The sequence below is a fragment of the Sinocyclocheilus anshuiensis genome, unplaced genomic scaffold, assembly GCF_001515605.1.
Source record: "Sinocyclocheilus anshuiensis isolate Anshui unplaced genomic scaffold, SAMN03320099.WGS_v1.1 scaffold544, whole genome shotgun sequence".
Classification (NCBI taxonomy): domain Eukaryota; kingdom Metazoa; phylum Chordata; class Actinopteri; order Cypriniformes; family Cyprinidae; genus Sinocyclocheilus; species Sinocyclocheilus anshuiensis.
The window spans coordinates 520947-545213 of NW_015555763.1; the positions used below are offsets into that span (position 1 = coordinate 520947).

The 24267-nt window shown below is 36.9% G+C and overlaps 3 protein-coding genes across 5 annotated transcripts in view; 1 reads left to right on the forward strand and 2 right to left on the reverse strand.

Annotated features, from left to right (window-relative positions):
• Window positions 1-1595, forward strand: part of LOC107674073 (phosphatidate phosphatase LPIN1-like) — a 30364-nt gene extending 28769 nt beyond the window's left edge. For 2 of the 3 annotated variants that reach the window (XM_016467931.1, XM_016467933.1), the window contains exons 18-21: window positions 140-292; window positions 862-976; window positions 1056-1159; window positions 1416-1595. In XM_016467931.1, the coding sequence (XP_016323417.1) occupies window positions 140-292; window positions 862-976; window positions 1056-1159; window positions 1416-1575 (532 nt within the window). In that variant the 3' untranslated portion in view covers window positions 1576-1595. Of the gene's footprint in view, window positions 1-139; window positions 293-381; window positions 497-575; window positions 680-861; window positions 977-1055; window positions 1160-1415 lie in introns of all 3 variants that reach the window. The other variant, XM_016467932.1, reaches the window with a different exon arrangement.
• Window positions 1596-4385: 2790 nt separating this feature from the next.
• LOC107674076 (intersectin-2-like) lies at window positions 4386-8973 on the reverse strand. Its single transcript, XM_016467935.1, has 8 exons — window positions 8871-8973; window positions 8584-8751; window positions 7659-7871; window positions 7420-7541; window positions 6473-6555; window positions 5842-5925; window positions 5563-5736; window positions 4386-5441 (listed from the first exon to the last, which is right to left on the reverse strand). The coding sequence occupies exons 1-8, from the start codon at window positions 8937-8939 to the stop codon at window positions 5284-5286; spliced, it is 1071 nt and encodes a 356-aa protein (XP_016323421.1). The 5' UTR covers window positions 8940-8973; the 3' UTR covers window positions 4386-5283.
• Window positions 8974-11698: 2725 nt separating this feature from the next.
• The window catches only part of LOC107674074 (intersectin-2-like), a 32145-nt gene continuing 19576 nt past the window's right edge, over window positions 11699-24267 (reverse strand). Inside the window, exons 17-29 of the mRNA XM_016467934.1 lie at window positions 20611-20747; window positions 19806-20530; window positions 19585-19709; window positions 17566-17723; window positions 17128-17218; window positions 16841-17037; window positions 16451-16494; window positions 15051-15256; window positions 14919-14964; window positions 14707-14828; window positions 12627-12723; window positions 12348-12542; window positions 11699-11852 (exon numbers count right to left, since the gene is read on the reverse strand). Of these exons, the coding sequence (XP_016323420.1) occupies window positions 11845-11852; window positions 12348-12542; window positions 12627-12723; window positions 14707-14828; window positions 14919-14964; window positions 15051-15256; window positions 16451-16494; window positions 16841-17037; window positions 17128-17218; window positions 17566-17723; window positions 19585-19709; window positions 19806-20530; window positions 20611-20747 (2151 nt within the window). The 3' untranslated portion in view covers window positions 11699-11844. The remainder of the gene's footprint in view (window positions 11853-12347; window positions 12543-12626; window positions 12724-14706; window positions 14829-14918; window positions 14965-15050; window positions 15257-16450; window positions 16495-16840; window positions 17038-17127; window positions 17219-17565; window positions 17724-19584; window positions 19710-19805; window positions 20531-20610; window positions 20748-24267) is intronic.

Genomic DNA, 24267 nt, shown 5'->3' on the forward strand with positions numbered 1-24267 from the left:
CACACACTGCCAACACACATTTCAGTTCAAACAACTTGTAAAAGTGCATGTAGCATCCTATGACCCCTTTAAATGTGAGCAAAAATATTTTTGGCCCAATTTGAAATGTCTAATATATCTTATTATCTTTGTCAAACAGGAACGGCTACAAGTTTATGTATTGTTCAGCTCGGGCGATTGGCATGGCTGATATGACCCGGGGTTACTTGCACTGGGTTAATGAAAGAGGCACCATGCTACCCATGGGACCTGTGCTGCTTAGTCCCAGTAGTCTGTTCTCTGCATTTCACAGGTTGTAACACACACACAACATGTATAGGCTTTAAAAAATTGAGAGAATGCCATATTACATGTAACTGATGTCTTTTCTTTTCATTTCAGGGAGGTCATTGAGAAGAAGCCAGAAAAGTTTAAAATTGAATGTCTGACCGACATTAAAAACCTGTTCTATCCAAACACAGAACCCTTCTATGCTGCTTTTGGAAACAGAGCAACAGTAAGTACTAGTAGCAAGAACTGCTAACATTACCTTCAGCTGATATATGTACATTTCTAACGAATGTTCTTCTCTCAAGGATGTTTATTCATATAAAGAGGTTGGAGTGCCTTTGAACAGAATATTCACTGTGAATCCTAAGGGAGAGCTCATCCAAGAACATGCAAAGACCAACATATCATCGTAAGTGACTGCATAAGTTCTGGATCTAATGAAAACATGTCCGTCTCATTGTAAAAGAAAGAAAAAGATATTTTGCAATGAAACATTTCACAGGTTGTAAGACACACAAAACATGTATAGGCTTTAAAAAAAAAACTGTGAGAATGCCATATTGTAACTGATGTCTTTTCTTTTAATTTCAGGGAGGTCATTGAGAAGAAGCCAGAAAAGTTTAAAATTGAATGTCTGACCGACATTAAAAACCTGTTCTATCCAAACACAGAACCCTTCTATGCTGCTTTTGGAAACAGAGCAACAGTAAGTACTAGTAGCAAGAACTGCTAACATTACCTTCAGCTGATATATGTACATTTCTAACGAATGTTCTTCTCTCAAGGATGTTTATTCATATAAAGAGGTTGGAGTGCCTTTGAACAGAATATTCACTGTGAATCCTAAGGGAGAGCTCATCCAAGAACATGCAAAGACCAACATATCATCGTAAGTGAACGCAACTGTTCTGGATCTAATGAAAACATTTATTTTCTCATTGTAAGGAAAATCACTCAAAATTAAGAGAAAAAAAAGCAATAAAACCATGCTTGCTTTGGAATTATTTCGATTTTTTTTTTGTCATTTCCATTATTATCAATGATTCCTTTTAGACTCTAACAGTAGATCATTTTGTAGTGTCTAATAGTTTGGAATTTGTCAGTCTGACAGTAAATTCATCCATATATTCTTGTGTGTTTTACAGTTATGAACGTCTGTGTGAGGTCGTGGATCATGTCTTCCCTCTTCTGATAAGAGGGAACACCACCGACTTCCCTTGTTCAGACACCTTCAGCCAGTTCACCTTCTGGAGAGAGCAGTTACCAGAGGTAGACAAGCAGGATCAACATGCCGAGAGCAGCTGAAAGGACATACTGAAAAAAAAGAATAACATCCCCTACAAACTCAGCTCTAACACTGCACTGCCATAGGTATTCCTCTACGCACAAGCAACTTAGCACTTAGCAGACCGCATGCCGCCCTCTGCCTGTTCCTTCATTATTATTTTAAATTTTTAATACAAACATTTATCATTTCTGTGTGTGCTAATGTTTTGTTTTACTTGAAATAATCTGAAACTGGTAGGATATTACACCGCTCATATTAGGGGTTTTTTTTTGTTTATTGATGAGGTTACAGCTATTTTAAAGTGCCAAATGCATTATTCATAACCAACAAGGTAATTACATTAGGCTATTAAAAAATTGTCTATTGGCTTTGTCCAAGGTTGTAAAGATGTATGAGGGAATACAGTTATTTTAGTACATAGTATAAAATGTTTTTGAGCATTTGTCATAAAACATGCTGAGAGAAATGTAAAAGTTTCATCAAATTAAATAATAATAATAAATAAATTCAGCAGTAGGTATAAAGCCAGCTTTAGTATATCTCAGGTGATACAGAATTTACACAAGGTACTCTTTTAAAACTTAAAGTGACCTTTCATAAATTATTTTACTACTCCATTTCCTTAACAAAACAACAAATGCAAGTGGGTCGATCTTAATCGTGTCATCCTGGACAACTTTTTACCATATACACACTTTACGTTTTGCCAAATACTTATTATTATGTGATAACTTTGCATTCCTTATTATTTTTGTGTATAAAGTTCACAACTCTGACCAGCAAATATGAATCATGCAGAAACACGTCATACGTCATAACCGTTAGCATGTTAAAGAAAAACAAATGAAACAAAAGCAAACAACAATGCAAAGAACACTCAGGTCATGAAGTATTTCCTACTTGTATTAATTCCTTCATATTAATGACATATTTATTACATTTTAATAAAATATATATATATATATATATATATATAAACACACCCGAGAAAAAATTTGTCAAGTGATTTTTTTTTTTTTTTTTTTTTTAATAATTAAGAATATAAAATCTCCTGATTCATGGTGCATCCTATTATGTAATTTATTTATTTTTTTTATAATCTTCATATTCTACCACCACTAACACCTCTACCCAATTGTGTATTGTTTGTCTTATTAAAGGATGAAATGGACTGTCTCATGAAAGCACTGTATAATGAAATATGTCTAAATTAATAAGGTTTTTGTGTGATACATAAGTGGACAAGCTCTTGTGTATTCTTAAGTCTGTGGTTTTCCATGGTTATCAAGAAGCACATTAAATAAGCACTGATGTGATGCATGAATGATGAAGGGGCTTTAGGGATTGATTTAAAAGAACTGTGTATTTTAATGTTAACCATAGTATTATTATTCTGCAAAGAAAAAAAAAAAAGAGTATATGAAATGTGTGTGCAACGTGAAAATGCAATTTGTACTGATCTCTAATTGGTTCAGTTCGTAATACAAAATTATTATAATGACAGATGACTGCTACAAACTTCAACACTGTGAATGATCAGGTCAAACATTGTAGATTGTTTCTGCTCTTTCTACCTGTCTTACACCTTCAGTTCATTGAGATTTCTTATTCTAAACAAAAAAAGCTGAATAATATAAGACTGTGTAACGTTTTCTGTTCATATGAATTGTAACACCAATAACATTCAGTTGCAATAGCTTTTGTTCTGTTTGCAGTCCCTATGGAGTTTTATATTCTTTCTGCGAAAGATCTTGTTGCCTAAGTTTGTGGCAGTTGAGTTTGTGTGTCATTATGTTCAGTGTTGAGATGTAAAAACTTTGGTTGCGTGTATATTTTAAGATGCCAAATCTCAATATGTAAATTAAAATCCCATAACATGAATCCAAAAACATGCTTCCTTGTTTGTCTGAGCTGTACTGAAACAACCTACCTTGGTGTTCCTGTAGCTAAGCAGATTGAGTACAGTTCATAGTTTCTCATCAATGATACTACAATCACACTGAATAGCTTCTTCTCCTCTTCTGGTCTATGTTGAGTTCATTTTTTTCCTTTTCACGTAGATACTCAGATAAGATACTCTTCCTTCACCTCTTCCTCCACTCCTTACTGCTCTTGCTCATCCTCTTCCTCCTCCTCTCTGGTGTCCTCGACCTTTTCAATCACATCTCTCTGGATCCATTGTTCCAAAACTGAATGAACTGACTTGGGCTCTTTTATCTATCTATTGAAGGTTCTGATTGGTGTGTGATAGGAATAGTGTTTATAGTTTAGGGAAATGGGTGTGCTTTTTGATAAATGGCGTTATGGTTTTGAAATTGTAGTTCAAAAGCCTAGTGATAGTGTTTAAGCAATCGAGAAAAACTGTAATGATATTCTAATGGGCCGCTTTGTGATATCACAAAACCCGGAAAACAAATGCTGTAGTCCAAACCAACCATTCGCTGTAGTTCTTGAAAAGGGATTTTTTAAAAACGAAATATCTCCCTTTGGAGTGGACTTTGAGATTTGTAAGTTTGAAGATCTTTTTTATGCCCAAGCCTACACACTGACTAAAATTCAAAAAGTGAAAAAGCATAATAGGACCCCTTTAAAGTTAATAAAGTGTTTTCTTTTGTAGTGAAGACAATCACCCAGTATACTTTATAGCATTTTACATTTATTTGCATCTGAAACCTGATTTTGTTGCATATTTGTGCTTAGAGGTCTTTCTGACAATATAATATTAGACCTTTTTTCAAAACTAATACTTGGCTAAAATGAAGAACGAAAACTGACGAGAGAGAAAGAAAACGAAAAAAGTGTTTAAGTAAAATTTTCAGAACAAAAACATTTTAAAAATACTCAAACTTTATTACATTTATATTTAAAACGAAAACAAATAAAACCTAAGAGACAAACTCAGCAACTCAGTCTCTTGGGTAAACGTTCATACTACAACTCTGCAAAAATATACAATATTAAGACCTTATTATCTGAATGCTTTATGGCAATCCAGATATAGTAGGCAGCGTAAAATGTGCAGATAGTCCAAGACGCATAAATTAACATACATAAAACTCAGTCAAGCACACAAAATCAACAGAGATTAGACCTTTAACCAATCATCCCTGGTTAATCACCTCATTCGTACCTTCATACATAAAAACTAGTAAGCTCTGCAGAAAAGTTCCTTCCATGTTACACAGGCTAATAAGCGGTTATAAAATTTTATAGAGGATCAACTGGCTGGTGCAAATTAATTCTATCATGGTGAAGTTAAATGGATGAACTGGCAGGTAAGGCAGACGGATAATGAATTAAAAAACAACACCACAAGGTTTAGTGTTGCTGATGAGAATATTCAAGTTAAAAAAAAGTTCTCATCAACTTCAGATCTAGGCAAGTTATGATTATAACAAATCTAGCTTTCAGTACAGCAATAAAGACAGTATATTTGAAGCAAAATATAGGTCCTGAGATATCTCAACATCCAGTGGTAAATTATTTAGGCAATAAAAAAAAAAAATCCCAAATTCCCCCTTTTCATTCCTATGTCACTTGGTCAAAAATCAAAACTTGGCAAAGGTGTGAACTTAACTCGTCTTCCTTATGGTCACACATTCATTACTACGCTCCACAGTAGTTGAGAACATTTTAAGGCAAAGGTCAGTCTTGAAAATCTTGAGAAGCTAGTGGTGAGAAGCTGTGCTTGATGTTTAGTTTTGAAGGGACATCCTCTCTCCTCTTCATTTGGGGGCTTTGTGGTCAAACAGCTGCAGGTCGAGCCGAACCCAAACCTCTCCAGTGGGAACTTCATGAAGCAGCAGCCTCCTAGTGGATGGACCTTTATTCTCAAGCTCTTTCTTAATAGTGGCTACAGGAACCTCAGTGCGACCTAAAAAGTCTATAAAGTGAGAAAGACAAATGGGAATGTGTAATTATACATACTAAAATTTAAAGAGTTTAAGATTAATTCAATTATATAATTTAGAAATAGTATTATACTCGCTAGTTTTCATACTCACCATCTGGTGAAAATTGCTCCCGCTCAAAAATCGTAATACAGAGGACATCTTGATACAGGTCTTTAATGTGAAACTGACAATTGAAGCTCCACTTGGGGTTGACAGTGTCATTGATGGTTCGGGAAGTGTAGCACTGAGAACCCATGGTCACTTCACAGTATGGATTACTCTTTCCTAAAAAACATTGCACAAGTATTAACTAATGTTCTTGGAAGATAGTTTTTTATTTATTTCTTTATTTATATTCACCATTATTATTTGTTTAATAAAACCACTCACCATTTGGTTTGGAGGATTTTAGCTCTGTTGCCTCCAAGATGGTAACAAGCAAGCGACCAATTCCACTTGCTTTCATTGATCGAGCTGTAAAAAAGTATTGTAATAATGATTTACATTTATTTAAAGACCATGACGTACAGTGCCAATCAAAAGTTTGAGGTCAGTAAGAATTTGTAATGTTTCGAAAGAAGTCTCTTATTCTAATCAAGGCTGCATTTATTTGATAAAAAATGCAGTAAAACTGTAATATTGTGAATTATTATTATAATTTAAAATAACTGCTTTGTATTTTAATACGTTTTAAAATGTAATTTATTCCTGTGATGGCAAAGCTGAATTTTCAGCAGCCTTTACTCCAGTCTTCAGTGTCACATGATCCTTCAGAAATCATTCCAATATGCTGATTTAGTGCTCAAGAAACATTTCTTATGATTATCAATGTACAAAACAAATGTGTTGCTTAATATTTTTGTGAAAATTCTGTGACATTTTTTCAGGATTCCTTGATGAAAGTTCAAAATAAAAGCATTTATTTAAACAAAGGCATTTCATTCTTTAATGTAACTTTTGATCAGTTTACTGCACTCATATTCAGTGGTCCATATAAATAAATAAATAAAGTAAAACTTACATTGATAGGCCTTTTCCCGTTTCTTCTTCTCCGTCTCAATGAATGCTTCTGATGCTGCTTTGATCTTCTGAACCCATGCAGGCCTAACAAGTTATCAGAGAGATTAAACATTTTCAATTGTCACAATTTAAGAAAAAGAAAAAAAAACCACATATACACACACATATATATATATATACACACACACACACATATATATATACAATATATATACAGGGTTCCCACTCTTTCATGAACACCAGATTCAAGGACTTTCAAGGACTTTTTAAAGCACCATTTATTTTATATCAAGCACCTATCAAGTTCACACCCCAGCATATGTAGTGTCATGAAAGACCTTACATTACTTAACATTTCACTTACACTTAACATTTACATAAACAATTTCAGAGTAATAATGTTTTGAATGTGTAGGTTTCATAAATTTAGACCGTTTTGAGCAGTCGTGTTCAAAGGAATTTAATGAAATCCATTGAAGTCAGTACTGGTAATATTCAAATTAAATTTCTAAAATATTGATAAAATATGCATCAAACTGATTTTTGCTGTAGTTCTTGTACAAGATTTAAATTTGAAAGAATTTCTCAATTTTTAAATGAATAAAAAATGGTTAAATGTTGTAATAACTTGGTAAAACCTGTTAACATTATATAAGGAGAGAGAGAGAGAGAGAGAGATTCCTTGAAGCATAAAGTAACTGTTTTCCCTAAAACATGCAAATAAAAGGCAAAGGCAAATATATTTAATTTATTAGATTAATCTGCATTAAAATTCTGTCAATTCCACTTGCGCTGGCATTTCAGCAGCATGAAAAGCAGTTGTTTTTTCTCTTCTCATACAGTGTGGCGATAACAACATTCCTTTAACGGTTCATAAAATGTCCCATGAGTCCAGTAAATAGTGGCTTGCTGATAAGACCGATAAAGAGAGCGATCGCTGAAACTGACCTCTCGTTAATGTTCTCAGTCTTCAGTGTGTACACACGATCTATGTGGGAAATGTGGAAGACGGGCTCATCGCTGGATGGATCTGACGGAAGCTTCACCAGAACTTCATTGAGGAACACAGGCTGGGAACACAAACATACACATTACACAATATCCCAGTGTTTTTTTTGTTTTGTTTTTTTGCTCAAAGGTTTAACCAAAAAAAGAACACTGTTCTACGAAGAGGAGTGGAACCCTACCTGCTTATACATCTTGTACTGGGTGTTAGACTTGGGGCTAAAGAGCTTGTCCATTCCTGAGGAAGTGAACTGCCTGACAGCTTGAGTGAACAGCAGAAAGTCATTGAACAGAAAGGCATATAACTCCTTATTGCTCTTGGTCTTAAACACCTTCCCGCTGTGCAGCAATTTACGGGGACCCAAGCAGTTGGTCAGAGAGTTGAAAGTCAGATTCTAGACAAGTAACACAATAGAAGAGTAAGAAATCTATTATACAGCGTTATTTGAAAGTTTAAGCCAAAGTCTTTCAGCCAATCATCCCTCACATTTTACAGTACCATTCAAAAGTTCAGTCAGTAAGGTGAGATTTTTTTTTAAAGAAATTAACACTTTTATTGAACAAGGATGCATTAAACTGATCAAAAGGGAGAGTTTACAATGTTACAAAAGATTTTCAAATAAATGCTGCTATTCAAAGAATCATGAATAAACATCACTGTTTCCACACAAATGTTAAGCGCCCCATTGTTTTCAACATTGTCAATAAAAATAAATGTTTCTTGAGCTGCAAATCAGCATATTAGAATGATTTCTGAAGGATCATGTGACACTGAAGACTGGAGTAATGGCTGCTGAAAATTCAGCTTTGCCATCACAGGGATAAATTAAATTTTAAAATATATTAAACAGAAAATAATTATTTTAAATTGTAATAATATTTCACAGTATAACTCTTTTTACTTAATTTTGAATTAAATAAATGCAGCATTGGTGAGCATAAGACACTTTTTCAAAAGCATCAAAAAATCTTACAGACTTTTGAATGGTAATGTACATCCAGACGATAGCTTATGACTGATCTTGTAATGCATGTTTTGAGCATCAATTATTTATTTTATCAGAATAAAGACGGTATATTTATGGTATATGGATGGTGATTTCTTACCTCTGTGATGCCTTCACACTGCACATGGGATTGGATCCACTCCAGCCTCTCAGAGTTCTCCTTCTCCCTGACACCTTCGTTCACCTGAGAGCACAGCAGCTCTGCCTTCTCCAAAGCGTCTAGCAGCTGAACATAGTCCACGTGACTCTCTGGAGTACTTTCCAGGATCTGGACACACAAATACACACACGTATCGGTTAACAATGCGCTAATCATTTGCATTAACTATCAAAATCTAATATAAAAGATATATAAAAATAAAACATAAAATAAGTTAATTTACTCACATTTTTAATATGGAGAGGGTAGCGAGTGATCCTTTGCATAGGTTTGAGTAAAAAGCTGGACAAAGGCATTCCTTTACAACGGTAGTCTGTGGCAATTTTCTAAAGAAAAAAAAAATGTTGATATTAACATTGCTACCAAGAAAAAAAATGTAACCAAAAACTCACACTGATGATGGAAAATCTAAATTAAGTCATAAAAGTATTTTATTAATTATCTATAAGTATAATATTATTTTATCACACGATTTTACATTATACTATATTATTACAGTACTTGGGATATATGCACTTTTAAAAATATATATGCTATATTGAAGGACCATGAACTACAAAAAAAGCTTAATATTTGTAGCGAATCAGCTTATGGGGAAATATGAATAATTAATCATAACTAGTTATAATTAATTATAAATATTTAGATCCGCTGTAGATACAGTCTTTTTCCTTGTCTTCAGAGCCCTGACAATACACACATCATGCATGATATACTGCACACTAGTAAAAGACAAAAATATTTCCAAGTTAACCTCACATACTTGAGCATTTTGGAGTTGCACTGGATAAGCTCCTTCCAGTTGACAAATATCATGCTCATTTCAGCCTCAGTAAGACGACCTGATTCAGACATGGGCTTGTGGAAGACCTTAAGAGAGGTAACAAGAAAAATATAATTGTATCTTCAGAAAAAATAAATAAACAAATTATATATATATATTAAATTAAATATGATACAGATTAATTTACGAAAAGCACTATGAGCTTCCAAATATACGGTTTTGCAAAGTAATTAAAGTATTTTATTAATTCTATACAAGTATTATATTATTTTACTATATTATTATTACACTACTTGGGATATTTGTACTTTCAAAAATTCATGTCATACTGAATACTGCAAAAAAGCTTAATATCATTTATATTTATGTAATTAAATACAATCGTGAGTCAACTGAAAATATAAACTTTCATTTAATAACATACTAAATAAATTATATAAAATAAAATGAATGTCAAATTTAGCTTTGCATTATTTTGGATTACTCATCTTGGTATTGTGGTACCACTAAAACGGTTGGCACCTTTACTGTAAATTGCTTGTGATTTTCACATTGCTAAGTTGATTTGGATAAAACGGTTTGCTAAATAAATAAATGAATGTGAATTAGGTGATCTGTGACTGTGTACCTCTAGAACCAGCTGTAGATCTTCAATGTATTTCTCCTCGGTCTCAATGAGCTCATGGATGTATCCTTGCCGTTTCCTCTCCTGCGGGCTCATTGAATCCAGAGTGCTCAGGTCAGTGCACCCTACAAGAAAATGGTACAGGTGAACTCAGCCAGACGCTTGAAGCCCATATAAGCAACAAAACACACACACACACACATTGATGGCTCCTTGGGATCCTTCAACAACCTTAGTCCTAACACACTGAAGCACACTCAAAAGCAATGTGTTGATGACACTTCAAACCGCTCCAGCGTGAATCCTTACCTGCTGATGGTCTGTCCGTTTGACCATCCGGGCTGCCTTTAGTGGTGCCTTCATCGTCCACATCCCATAGCCATAAAAACAGCAGTTTACCCCCTGAATAATCACTCATTTTTATGAGCTGTGCTTTGTAAACCGGCTCATTTACTGTGATGAACACGGCAAGCATGCAGGATTATTCATTCTGTTTTTACCCATAATACAACTGCAGGACAAACATAACTAGATGGCAGTGAAGATTAGCTAGAGGAATACTGTCAGAAAGTCACCGGAAGTTCATGAAAGGTGGTCCAATATATGAGACACTATTAACTAAATATCTAAATATTAATAACGATCAAACAATTAGATCATTACATCATTAAATTGTTATTTGTACTGTAGATGATAAAAAATGTAATATTTATGGGCTTTTTGTTTCGTTTTTTAAAAATGCATATCTGAAAGCGTGTTTTTTTTTTTTGGCACTGAACTCTTATGTTACAAAAATGAAAAAGGAACGACGTTCGTTTTTTTCAAAAGACTTTAATCTCTAGATTTCTTCAAATCAAATAAGTACAAGATCCAAGTATTTGAGATATTTTATAAGGATTACTAACAACATCCAATAAAATGATATTAAGGCAAACATTCGTCCACAAGTTCACAACTATTTGCATAGTTTCCTCATATAACACTAACAAATCTGTTTATACAGAAGCGAGTCATGCACAAACATTGCATAAAGCGCAGTAAATATGTAACAATACCACCCAAGGCCAAAGCATTGTGCTTAAAACAGCATCAGCAGAACTATATTTCCAAATACAGCACAGACAATAATACAAGTTGTCTTTCGTTTTAGTTCTTACATTGATTTCAAACTGAAACTACTGAACAAACTGATGGAACTGACTGAATAAATGGAAGCAAAAGAGTGAAAAGCATCTAAAGATTCAAGGTGAAACTGCCTAAAAAAAGTGGCAGTTGTTTGTTCTTTAAAAAGTCAAAGTGCCTTCAATAACCAGAGACTAATAATACGAAGTTTAAAGTTGAATTATAGCCAGCGTATTTATGTAAAGTGTATAATTACTGTGATTGCGATGACATACTGAGGCAGTTTCACACTTTGTAACATCCCTTAAAATGTAACATCTCTGAAAATGACCAAACTGAGGAGCAACAGCTTTACTGTGAAGTCTTACCATCTCAAAATGACCATATAAAAGAAGCTGCCACCTTTAAAGGAACTTCAAGCAAACAAAAATGTAAGAGAATTCAAAAAAGGAAAACCATAGAAAGATTCCCTAAGCCGTACTAATCAGTTAAGATGGGTCCAGACTACCAGTCAACTGAATTAAAAGCCTTGTTTAAGTTTAAAAGAAATGAGACTGGTGAGGAAAGATGCAGGAGGGTGATTGGGTGAGTAAATGGTGGTTTCAGCACGACCACCTCCACTGTGAGAGGGGGATAGTGGGTCTCTTATGGATGAAGGAAAGGAAAGGTGTTACCACCCTACAGAGAAGGACACAAATGAGAAGAACAAAGTCGAAGGGGAAAAAATTGTGTGAGAAATAAACGTGTGGCTAAATATGGAGGAGGAGAACAAAAGTCTAACATTAGATTAGATACTACACATACAACTGTACAAGATTGGAAATACCCTTTCCATTATAACGGCAAAAATAAAACGAACCAAAAAAGGCACCATGAAATAACACTAAATATTGATCATATTTAAAGCAGGATAAAATGTCATTATAATAATGTAATGAAATTGTAATACACTCAGTCATAAATACAAATCATTTCAAATAATAAACACCCACATTCAAGGAGCATAGACTGCAACAATTTTTTCTTTAAATAATCTGAAACCAATTTAACTTTGAAAATAAGTTAGACTCTTAAAGCAAATTTTATAGTTGTAAACACAAACAAAAACCGGCATAATGATTAAAAAAAACACAGAACCAAAATAGACTGGTCTGTTTATGGGTCTCTACTTACACTGCTGACTGGGGTCAGAATCAGAGGTGGTCATTTTCACATAGTTGGTAGGAATCAAGCCCGTGACCCCATTGAGCTCTCCTTTCCACCAGTCAGGATCACTTTTGTCCAGCACGTTGATAACTTGACTCTTTGAGAAGCTCAGCTCGTCCTCATTCGCTCCAGTGTAGTCGTATATGGCGATGACTTGGCCGACTAGAGTGAGGAAAGACAGGGAGAACGATGAGGAGAGATTAAAAAAACAAATCATCAACCCTGGAAACTTGTGCTGTTTCTTACCAGCCGCAGATGCAGGTGTAGATTTGCCGCTGTTTGAGCCCAGAAGCTTGACGTGTGAAGCAGGAAACCAGCCCTTCTGACGCTTCTTCCCCCTGGCCTGAGAACACAAACAAAAAGCTATACAGCTATTTTGAATTTTTTGTTTTTGTTTATCTATCCATCCATCCATCCATCTGTGAAATTAGTTTAATATTATTTTGTTTGTGGAAGTATATAAAATACATGTTACAGGTGGAGATATCCATCATTTAAAATGATAAAAATACACTTAATACACATTAGGGATGCAGCAGTATTAATATTCTGAGCGATACCTACAGGATGATAATTATTTTCATGTTAAGGACAATATAAAAATTCTATACAATTTTGTCTAAAAAATGAATAAAGATACAGTGGGTACGGAAAGTATTCAGACCCCCTTCAATTTTTCACTCTTTGTTATATTGCAGCCATTTGCTAAAATCATTTAAGTTAATTTTTTTTCCTCATTAATGTATTTGACAACGATTCTGTGTTTTTCTGTCAATATGGGGTGCTGTGTGTACATTAATGAGGAAAAAAAATTAACTTAAATGATTTTAGCAAATGGCTGCAATATAACAAAGAGTGAAAAATTGAAGGGGGTCTGAATACTTTCCGTACCCACTGTATATACACACATTTTTATCATAATTTTTGAATTTTTATAATTATATTATGCTGTAAAAATATACTGTATTAAGTATATTTTTATACACAAATTTTTATCAATCTTTTAATTTTTAATTTACTTTGACAAAACAGTGTATAATTTTGGTTAACTATTGATTACCGGCCATAACATAAAAATAATAATTATCATCAATTATTGTGTGTATAATTCCAGATATACCTATTGACAGTAAATTAAAAATCAGCTAATAACTGATATACACCAATATATCATAACCAATATATCCATATTGTAAATAATATGGGCCATATGATGGAATACATGGAAAAAGTCTGTAAAACTACTCAAACTGTATTTTTTTAGAAAAAAAAAGAACATTATTTTGTGTATTTGGTGTAATGAAATGTGTTTATGCGGTTTAAAGTAAAAAAAACACATTATTTTCCACATACTGTACATTATTGTTTCTCCTCTATGCCCCGCCTTTTTGAAACGCGTCGATTTTTACAAAGCTCATCGGTCTGAAAAAGCGAGGTGTGCTGTGATTGGCCAGCTATCCAATGCGTTGTGATTGGCCGAATACCTCAAGCGTGAGACGGAAATGTTACGCCCCTCACATACTGTTGATGCCGTGTCCCGGCCGGAGCGACGAGACAAAAACATTAAAACCCATTACAAACGAGGCATTTGTTGCATCCAGTGGGGACATAATTACTGATTATAATGACTTATACTGTCTTTTTACGCGTTGCGTTGCATTGCATCGCGTAAACATAAAACTCTGTCTGCATTTGTGATCAGAGAAATGACAAACAACAAGTGCTACTCTACTGCCCAAAACTCGCGTTTGAATCATCAGTGGCAAATCCTTTAAATGAAAACGTACTTACGTGAGTCAGAACTGCCGGCATTTTAGTCTAACGTTACTCTCCCAGGATCAGTAAACAGTCCTCCATAAAATGTGCTGCACACATCTGGATATTTGGGTTGAACTGTTCTGGAACAGTGTTGTAAATACAACTTAACCACTGATTTGTAGTCAAGTACTCTTTTGGAAGATCAAACAAAGTAGTTTCGCTTTCACAACGAAATGTCTTCACGACATGGCTGCAGCGTCAACAATACTACAGCGACAATAAAAGTTACGCCTTCTTTCTTTGCGTGAACATTTGGGCGGCGTTATGCAAATCTTCCCACATAGTGAGGTAGATATGTGGGGGCGTGTTAGAACGAGCCGTTTTAGGTAGGTGTGGCTGACTCTGAACTTTTATAAAGAATATCTCTTTGGATTTGAGACTTTAGTCTTTGCAACTTTACAGATCTTCTTTATGCACCAAGAGCTTGTAACACTCCAAAGAGAAAGGAAAAATTGAAATCGCATCATATGACCCCTTTAAGGTGTTTAAGCATAAACTGTTCACTCACCTGCAGTTCTCCGAGCCACCAGCCGGAGGGGTTCTTGGTGAGGATGAGGATGAGCTGTCCTGGGGCTAGATTCAACTGCTCTGCACCTGCAGCTGTGTGCGCAGTAGTCACCTGGGCCACTTCTGCAAACAAAATAACATGTTATAGGTTTAAATATCTATGATTAATTACAGTGATTTAATTTTGTCATATAACTTGAGGTTGTTACTTACCTGGTTTCTTTCCAGGTGTTCCAAGTTTACCAGAGAGACTTGACGTCTAATAAGGAAAAAAAAAAATTGTTGTTATCATAAAACAACAACATGTATGAATGCCAGTATCCTTAAATACAAAAATAAAATTACATCAGTCTCTTTTGGCTTGACGTAATTGGAGGGGAAGACTCCTGATCTGTCTCCGATGCTGCCTCTCCACCACTCCCCTTCTCTCTCTGATACCAGGATGGTGTCTCCCTCGGTGAAGGTCAGGTCTCCAGGCTCAGGGCTCTCGTAAGTGTACAGCGCCACATATTCCGATGACAGGATCAACATACAAACACGGTTCAGGGTAACTTGGAACACAAGGACAATACTGATGTCAAGAGATTAATCTATGATGTCTTCACAGGCATAACAGACACAAAATTTACTTGAAATGAATATATTGTATATACAGTGGGTACGGAAAGTATTCAGACCCCCTTCAATTTTTCACTCTTTGTTATAAAAAGTTTGGGTCACCCACAAGGACTGATTAATCACACTAAACAACTAATTATCAGAGAACTAATTACACTACTGTTCAAAAGTCTCAGGTCAGATTATAAATAATAATGAATGAATACTTTTACTCAGCAAGGATGCATTAAATTGATCACAAATGACGGTAATTTTTTATAACATTATAAATTCTTTACTATTTAAAAAAAATTATTTATTTTGAACTTTCTATTCTTCAAAAAAATCCCGAAAAAGGATTTCCCAAAAGTACAACTGATTTCAACACTGATAAGAAATGTTTCTTGAGCACCAAATCAGCATATTAAAATGAACAGAAAACAGTTATTTTAAATTGTAGTAATATTTTGAGATATTACTGTTTTTGATAAAATAAATGCAGTGGAGAGGATCTTACCAACTCCAAACTTTATATTAACTAATAATCGAGCAAAATGCAATAACAGTTGAGAGCGACCTCCATACTGTAAATTTTAGGGAGTAGGGATGTAACGATTAACTGCGAGCCGGTTGAAAATCGATTCAAATGTGTGACGATTCAAATCGGTTGAGATGCTAAAGTTTTTTGTTGAACAAGCAGTAAAGTATAACGCAGTTTTTTGGTCTGTGTGTTTATCAAGGAAATCACTGCTCCGAGTCTTTATTAAAACCAACAGGTTATGGGCCCAGAAGCAAAACGCTACAGTGAAGCTGCTGAACTGTATGGCAAAGAACCCACAATTTCATGGAGTGCCAAACACATTGACATAAAGTACCACTTCATTCGAGAGAAAATTGCAAGTGGAGTCATGGACATGAAATACTGCAAGACTGAAGACATGATTGCTGACATATTCACCAAAGGACTGAGTGGGAGGCACAAAACTACATGTTGAAGTTCCTGAATTAATAACCGCAAATGTCTTTTAATATGTTGTTCATTTGCAGTATAGCACCAAATATATCTTTTCTTGCTGTAAAAGGAAGCTGTTCTTAATCACAAACTGCTTTAGGGTCCTGGTGGAAAAACCAAATCTGTTTTTTCTTACCTTCATAGCTGGATCCTTCTGCTGTATCAGATCCTTCAGCGGAACTATGGGGGGAAAAATTAAACCTTAAACAAGCACCAAACAAGATGATTAAAGTGTTTCAGGACAAAGCTGTTCAATGCCAAATGAACAACAACCTCAAACACAGAAAGTAAAGCGACACAACATCAGAATTAGTCTCTGCAGGAACATATCTGCACCTCAGTACACCAGTAAGTTTTAGTATGCAAAGAATCACTTGGTTTAGTTTGAAAATACCATTTCACATTAACACTTTCACAGACAAAGTACATGTAACACTCACAGCTACACACTATCTATTTTGGTCACAACCACTTCAGCATTGTTATTATTGATATTAAAGCACTTCAGCACGGTGTGTGTATTTACTCTGCTTGTGCATCGCTGGCGCTCAGCACTGTAACATAGGTTTTGGGGAACCACCCCTGAACCCCACTGAGCTCTCCAAGCCACCAGTTCTCCTGCTGCTCCAGAACTGTGATCACATCATCTTTGGAGAAGTTGAGATGGTTGTCAGTCTTTGCAGTCCATGAGCACAGAGCTTGAGCTTGCACATTCCCCACCACCTGAAACCATGCAGCAAATGTCATTGCATTTTACCACAAGGAAGTTGTAGCTTACATAAACACTGGTTATTCTCAAGGAATCTTGCATACCTGACCATGGTTGGAAGAGGCGGAGCCTGTGGCATGAGTGGGGGTGAAAGCGGAGTTCAGCCGTGATCCACTCGCTCCGTCACTCAGTTTGCTGGTGAAGAAGGTGTTTCAGAATATTCTACATGTTCTACCATCATGCTCAAGATTTGAAACGAAACAGTGCATCTTTACGAACTCTTTCAAAAAAAGCCCTAATATTAATAATTTTTTTCCATTTGTATTTTTTTTTTAATCAGAGAATAACAAAAACAAAAATGCATTTTGCTTATTTCGCATGAAAGACGTGCAGTTTGTAGCTGTGAATGTTTTCTGTGATGGCTCTGTACCCACATGCACTTTGTTTGTTAGTGCAGATTGGGAAAGCTTGTACAAATGATTGTGCAAGAGGTGTAAATGAAGCATTTGAACAGTATGAGGTAGTCAGATTGGAGATCGCACCTGACAGAGATGGAGACCTGTGGCTTTAGGGCTTGTTTGGCCACGAGTGGAGCCTCAGATTTGGCCTGCTTCTCCACATAGCTCTCAGGGAACCAGCCCATCTTCCCCTGCCGACTGCCGTACAGCCAGCCCTGCTCTCGCTCTATGCTCTCATCCACCTAAACAAACAGAAATCCAGCTGAGTAAACTTGAACCCTGTGCTGTTCCCACAATCACTTTTAACATTGAACGTGTTAAAAAAAAATACAAAACAAAAAATACAAAATAAAAAATGATTATGAAAATATAAATAAATAACAGACATATGCTATCAGAATGTGTGTGTGTATTTTTAATGTTTTTGATAGAAGTCTCTTATGGACACCAAGCTATATCAAAAATACAGTAAAATAGTAATATTGTTTTTCAGCCATTGGACTAAACGGCATCGTGCCTCAGAGTGAAAGGCTTCAGGTCTCAGGAAAAACAACGTCAGGTGTCAGGTCTCAGGTGTAAGTTTAGCATTGCCCCGCCTCAATGTGACATCACATGCACGTGGTTTAGAAGTGGTACAGATTGACACAGGTGGAGCTGAAGACTTTTGAATTTTGTATCCTTCACAAATTTTATTTGTACGTTTAAGAAAGTTTGCTAAAAAAACATTGTTAGCTTGTATGTTGGCAAACTATAGTGAAGTTAAAGAGATCTTTGGGGCTATTAGACTGCATTGATATAAGCACAGTGCTACTTTGTGTACAGATGTTACTGGGGAAATGGCTTGCTGTTCCGCGCCTACTGTTAGAAAAGTGTATTTGCATTTTCATTCAGTCCGTTGCAGTTTTTCTGCAGACTAATGTCAAACATGTTCTGTCCTGTATAGAACATAACCAGTGTAACATATAATTAAAACGATAAGAAAATATATCAGATACTGCTTAACTTCGGTCTCTCTTTCTCTTTCTCTCTCTCTCTCTCTAATGCTCAAATAACAATTACATAAAGAACACTGTCATAGGATTAAATATAAATACATAAAATGAATGTCAATAAATTATATACACAACCCACACACACACATTTTATTGGAGGGCTGGAGATTAAGAAAAAGATAATTTAAGGATGACATTATGATGGGATAAAAGCCAACAAAATCTAAATGTTATTAAAAAAGAAAAAAAAAACAGCCTTAATCTACTTCATAGTAGAAAAGAAGCTGTAATTCCAAACGAAAGCGATACTGTCACTGTTTCTTCATGTTTAAAAGCAGCTGCTTTGAAGTAATCTATTGTATAAATTGCTATATAAATATGCTTAAACATGACGTGAATTACTGGAGTGCCGATTGCAGAGCTGGTGTCACTATGATGATCAATCAACCAATCAATCAATTCATTACATTTATTTAGCGCTTTTCTAGGCACTCAAAGCGCTTTACATTGTCAGGGGGTATCTCCTCATCCACCAAGTGGGCAACCAGGCTTGGGCTACAGGGTGATATGGCTGCCGGCAATATCACCCTGTAGCACATGATCAGATGTTTTCTTAACTGCCTCTTGCCGCTGTCATTTTGTTATAAGTGTTTTTTTTTTGTAATCAAGAGGAAAGCTCATAGCACATAATTACATATTCTTCTAAACTCCACTCTCTGCAGTGTGCATGGCGCTGGGATGTTCGCTTACTGTAGCACTGGTCCCGTATTTCGAACTTCTTTTTACCCCTATACGAAGGAAAAAAAAAAAAAAACTTACAGCCGTGAATATTATCAGGGTTTCGAGTCCATTTTGCCCGATGCCCTTGTGTCTGATGCCTTTTTGTCTAAGGCCGTTTCGCCTGATGCCTAACTGCACGAGACCTGACACCTGACGTATGACACCTGAAGCCTTTCAGTCGGAGTCACGATGCTGTTTAGTCCAATGGCTGAAGTCTTTCAGTCTGAGGCATGATATCTTTTTGTCATATGACTGAGGTCTGAGGATGTCCTAAATGTACACTGTATCCCGGACAACTGGCAGGTTTTGTGAGATTTGCTCTCAAACTGACCTCAATCAGGTCATCGCTTTCGAAGGAAAGCTCCTCATCGTTTCTGGCAGTGAAGGGGTAGAGGGCTTTAAACGTCGTCAGTGCCGCTGATCTCCTGTGCTGTGTGCCAAGAGGATGTCTGCCGCCTGAAATCACGAGGATACTTTCATTCATTCCAATCATTTCAGAAATAACTATGCCATGCGAGTTGATTTTAAAACTTACGGTACACTTTTTCTTACCTTTCCTCTCCTCCAAGCCGCGCAGAAGAGCAGCAACGATGTCTGATTTAACAGTGTTCTTCTTGTTCTGTTCATCGTCTCTCAGTCTTGCGGCTGCAGCCTCTTCCTCTTGCTGTTTCTTCTTCCTCTCCTCATCCTGTTTCCTTTGCTCCTCCTCCCGACGCCTCCTGTCCTCCTCTTCCTGCCTTTTCCGGTCCTCCTCTTTTCTTTTTCTCTCCTCTGCATCTCTCATGGCAGCCTCCTGTGCACGGTGTCGCCTCCTCTCCTCCTCCTCACGCTCCCTTCTTCTTTCCTCTTCCCGTCTCTCCTCCTCTGCTCTTCTCCATTCCTCCTCCAATCTTAACTCCTCCTGCCGCCTCCTTTCCTCCTCCAGTTTTCTCCGTTCTTCCTCCAGTTTTCTCCTCTCCTCCTCCAGTTTCCTCCTTTCCTCATCTCGCCGCCTGCGGTCCTCTTCCTCCTCCTGCCTCCTTTTCTCCTCAAGTCTGCGTCTCTCTTGTTCTCTCCTTTCTTCCTCCTCCTCCTCCCTGCGCCTCCTCTCCTCCTCCTCCCGGGCTTTGCGCTCCCGTTCCGCTTGTTCTCTAGCGGCCTGTAAACGAGCTTGTCTCTCCTTCTCCTCCTCCTCACGAAGTTTGGCTTCTCTTTCCTCCTGTATTTTCCTCTGTTTCTCCTCCTCTTCACGCTGCAGTTTCTCCTGCCACTGCTGCTCCTTCTCCAGTTTGATGCGTCTGTATAGGGAAAGAATTTTTGCTTGTGAAATCCTGAATTCTTCCATGTAAGTGTGAGTGTACAGGAAAGATTCTCTTACTTTTGCTCTTCCTCTTCTCTCCTCTTCTTTTCCAGTTCCTCCTGCTTGCGTTTCTTTAGCTCTATGATTTTTTCTTCCTTAATGGTGCGTAGTTTTTCCAAATCAGACTGTTGCATCCTCTGGCTCTCTCGGAGATCCTAATTAACAAACCACAAGATTATGGCACACTGAACTCAATAATACTCCATTGTAGCAGAGCCCCTAAACAACCTTAAAGGAACACTCCACTATTTTTGAAAATAGGCTCATTTTCCAACTCCACTAGAGTTAAACAGTTGAGTTTGACTATTTTCAAATCCATTCAGCCGATCTCCGGGTCTGGCGGTAGCACTTTGAGCTGTAGCTTAGCATAGATCATTGAATCCGATTAGACCGTTAGCATCTCGCTCAAAAATGACCAAAGAGTTTCTATATTTTTCCTATTTAAAACTTGACTCTTCTGTAGTTACATCGTGTACTAAGACTGACGGAAAATGAAAAGTTGCGATTTTCTAGGCCGATATGGCTAGGAACTATACTCTCATTCCGGCGTAATAATCAAGGAACTTTGCTGCCGTACCATGGGTGCAGCAGGCGCAATGATATTACGCAGTGCCTGAAAATAGGCTTATTGGAAGTTACCTAGCTAGGACAATTTTTCGGCCTAGAAAATCGCAAATTTTCATTTTCCGTCGGTCTTAGTACACGATGCAACTACAGAAGAGTGAAGTTTTAAATAGGAAAAATATAGAAACTCTTTGGTCATTTTTGAGCGAGATGCTAACGGTCTAATCAGATTCAATGATCTATGCTAAGTTACAGCTAAAAGTGCTACCGCCAGACCCGGAGATCGGCTGAATGGATTCAAAAACGGTAAAACTCAACTGTTTAACTCTAGGGCAGTTGGAAAATGAGCCTATTTTCAAAAATAGTGGAGTGTTCCTTTAAATAAATGAAACATAAAACACTAAAATCTAAAATCAATCTTTTTAAATACTATACGTGAATTTAGGCTTCTCAACATAATGTACAGTATGAAAATGGATATTCATTTTGAGATTTGATAAATATTACATTAAATAGTTGTTTTATGTTTTTTAAAGAACTGTAAGTGAGCATTAGATAACAGCAAAGATAATCTAAACATATTAACACCACATAAAAATAGCAAAAGTGCTGAATTAAATAACTCATGAAGTACTGATATATTGTGCATCCCTACTCTCCAAATATATCAAAAATGCTTTAACTCATAAAGTTCATAATGCATGTACTACACAAACGGGCTGTACCCACAATCCACAGTGAGATAATGAGATATTTTCTTACCTGGTTGATGTCCAGTGTTGTTCAAACAGTGATTAACATGAAAAGGAGAAGAAAAGAGCATCATTAACAGATACTTATAAAACTGTTTTCTGCTAAAAATTAAAAAGGTTAAATAAATCTAAAGATAACCATTTTAAAATCTATGTGTAGCAGGTGAATTGGCAGACAGACCTCTAAATCTCATGAACATTGGATTGACAGTTTTGAACAAGACTAAAGCAGAATAAAGAGTCATATAGCATAAGATGGCGAGGAGTGACATACAGAAAGCTGTTCAGCCACAGAATGATTAGAAAATGTACAATACCACATAGACAGTTGACACACATCTACAAGTCATGTGCATTTTGAGGGATGCTGTGACCAAGAGAAATCGTACTGAAATCCAGGGGATGATAGACTAAAGAATAACAGTTAGTCAGCTGCAAGTCGTGATGCATAGCGATCAGTGTGTTATGATTGCATTGAAATGTTAAACATCTTTATTATAAGAATGGACTACATGCAGCAAAGGTCCAAGCTATAGAGGACTGACACAAAGAAGGAAAGAAGGAAAGAAGGAAGGAAAGAAAGATAGATAGATAGATAGATAGATAGATAGATAGATAGATAGATATGGAGTACTTAGTGTCTTACAGTATTTTCTGCTACAGAGATAGCTAAGCAGAGGAGGGCCCACTTCATTGAGCCATGCATTATGTAAATCATCTCCATACAGTCTTCATTATCACCAACCTTCCAGTAGGGGGGGCTGTGCCAGCGGGGGCTCCTGCTGCTTTGTTTGTGAAGGGATGAAAGGTGTAGCCTTGGGTTTTAAGCTCTCTGCAGTGCTGGGGGTAATTGTTGGGGAAGAGTGACTAACAGCTGGTGCACTCTGACAGGCAGGGATGTCTGTGCCGATGGACAGTGGGCCAGTGGTCAGATCAGGAGCAGCCTCTGGGGCAGAGCTGTGAGGGATGGGGGTTTTCACGGGGGTGCTCTGGGATGGGGGGCTTGCATCTGGGGTCTGTGCCTGCAGCACGGAGTCAAGGAACATAACAGTCTGAGTTGGACTAAGGGCAAGGGTTGACTTCTGGTCAGGATCATTTGGGTCCTTGGGTAACTGATCTGAAGGGTGAATACCAGGCAACTCTAGGTTAGACTTATTGATATCGTCTTTACTTGATTTATCCTTATTAAACATATCCCTGTCAATCTCGTAAGTTGAGTCATCTATGGGATTCGCAGTGGAGTCTGGGCAATTCATGAATAAGGAAGTGTTTGCTTGCCCTGTCGGTTGGGGTCTGCATGCTTGGGTGCCCGTGAGGTGCAGAGGTTCAGGTGTGAGTGAGGGTGGTGCACTTCCTTCATCTATGTTAGCACTGGATGGGGTTTTTAAATCACCCAAATTAGGGCTGCTAAAGTCCATGTCCATTACAGTTGGAGGAGCACTCCATTCTTCTGGTAGCTTCATCCTGCTTTTACTCTTCTTGGCCTTGATGCGTCCTCCCCCTCTTTCTTGGATCTCGCTTTCCCACATCTCTTCGTCCCTATTAGGAGGTGAGGGGCAGCCGTGGTTGGAGCTTTCGGAAGGAGTCTCTTCTGAGTCAGGGGAACCAAGACTGTCCAGAAGGTCATACATTTCTTCCCTGTTCTTGCGTTTCTTCTTTTTTCGCTTCTGCTGCTTTTCGGTTCCTTTCTCTATGGACTTTTCCTCACCAGATGCTGCATCTTGACTCTGGAATCCCAAGGTGTCAGTGTGACTCTGTTCTGCCTTGTTGGAAGCTCGGGACTGCTCCGTAGAGAGCATTTCCTCACCTGTCCAAGGGCTTCCCAAAACTTCTTTGTGTACAGAGAGGAAGAGGAAGTGTCACTGACTACCATACAAATCATCGGACAACAAAATTTGCGCATCTCCAGCTCATAACAGCTATTAAGAGTCCAAAGAGGCATTAGATCAGCTACCTATGAACCACTGATCACTTGCATCATGTGGTGCGTTACACCAGAAGATGATATGAAGACAGACACTATCCACTAATTCACAATGAATAGCATCATCCAGTCTTATCTAATCTCAGAAGAGAATTAGTATTAGCCATGGGTTCCCTTGGAAATTTCCAATGGGTTTTCAGAGGTTTTTTTTCTTTTTTGAATGATTAAATGATCTCTCATCTCAGATTAATGTTACTTGAGGAGGCTTTCACAACAAACTAAATATACATGCTACCCATTGTGAGGAAATTGCTGATTCTCCAGCTTGCATTGTGTGAAATATTTCAATGGTAGACTTTTTTTTTTTTTGCCTTTTTATTGTGATAGGACAGTTGGTTGACAGGAAGCGAAGTGGGAAAGAGAGAGGGGGGCGTG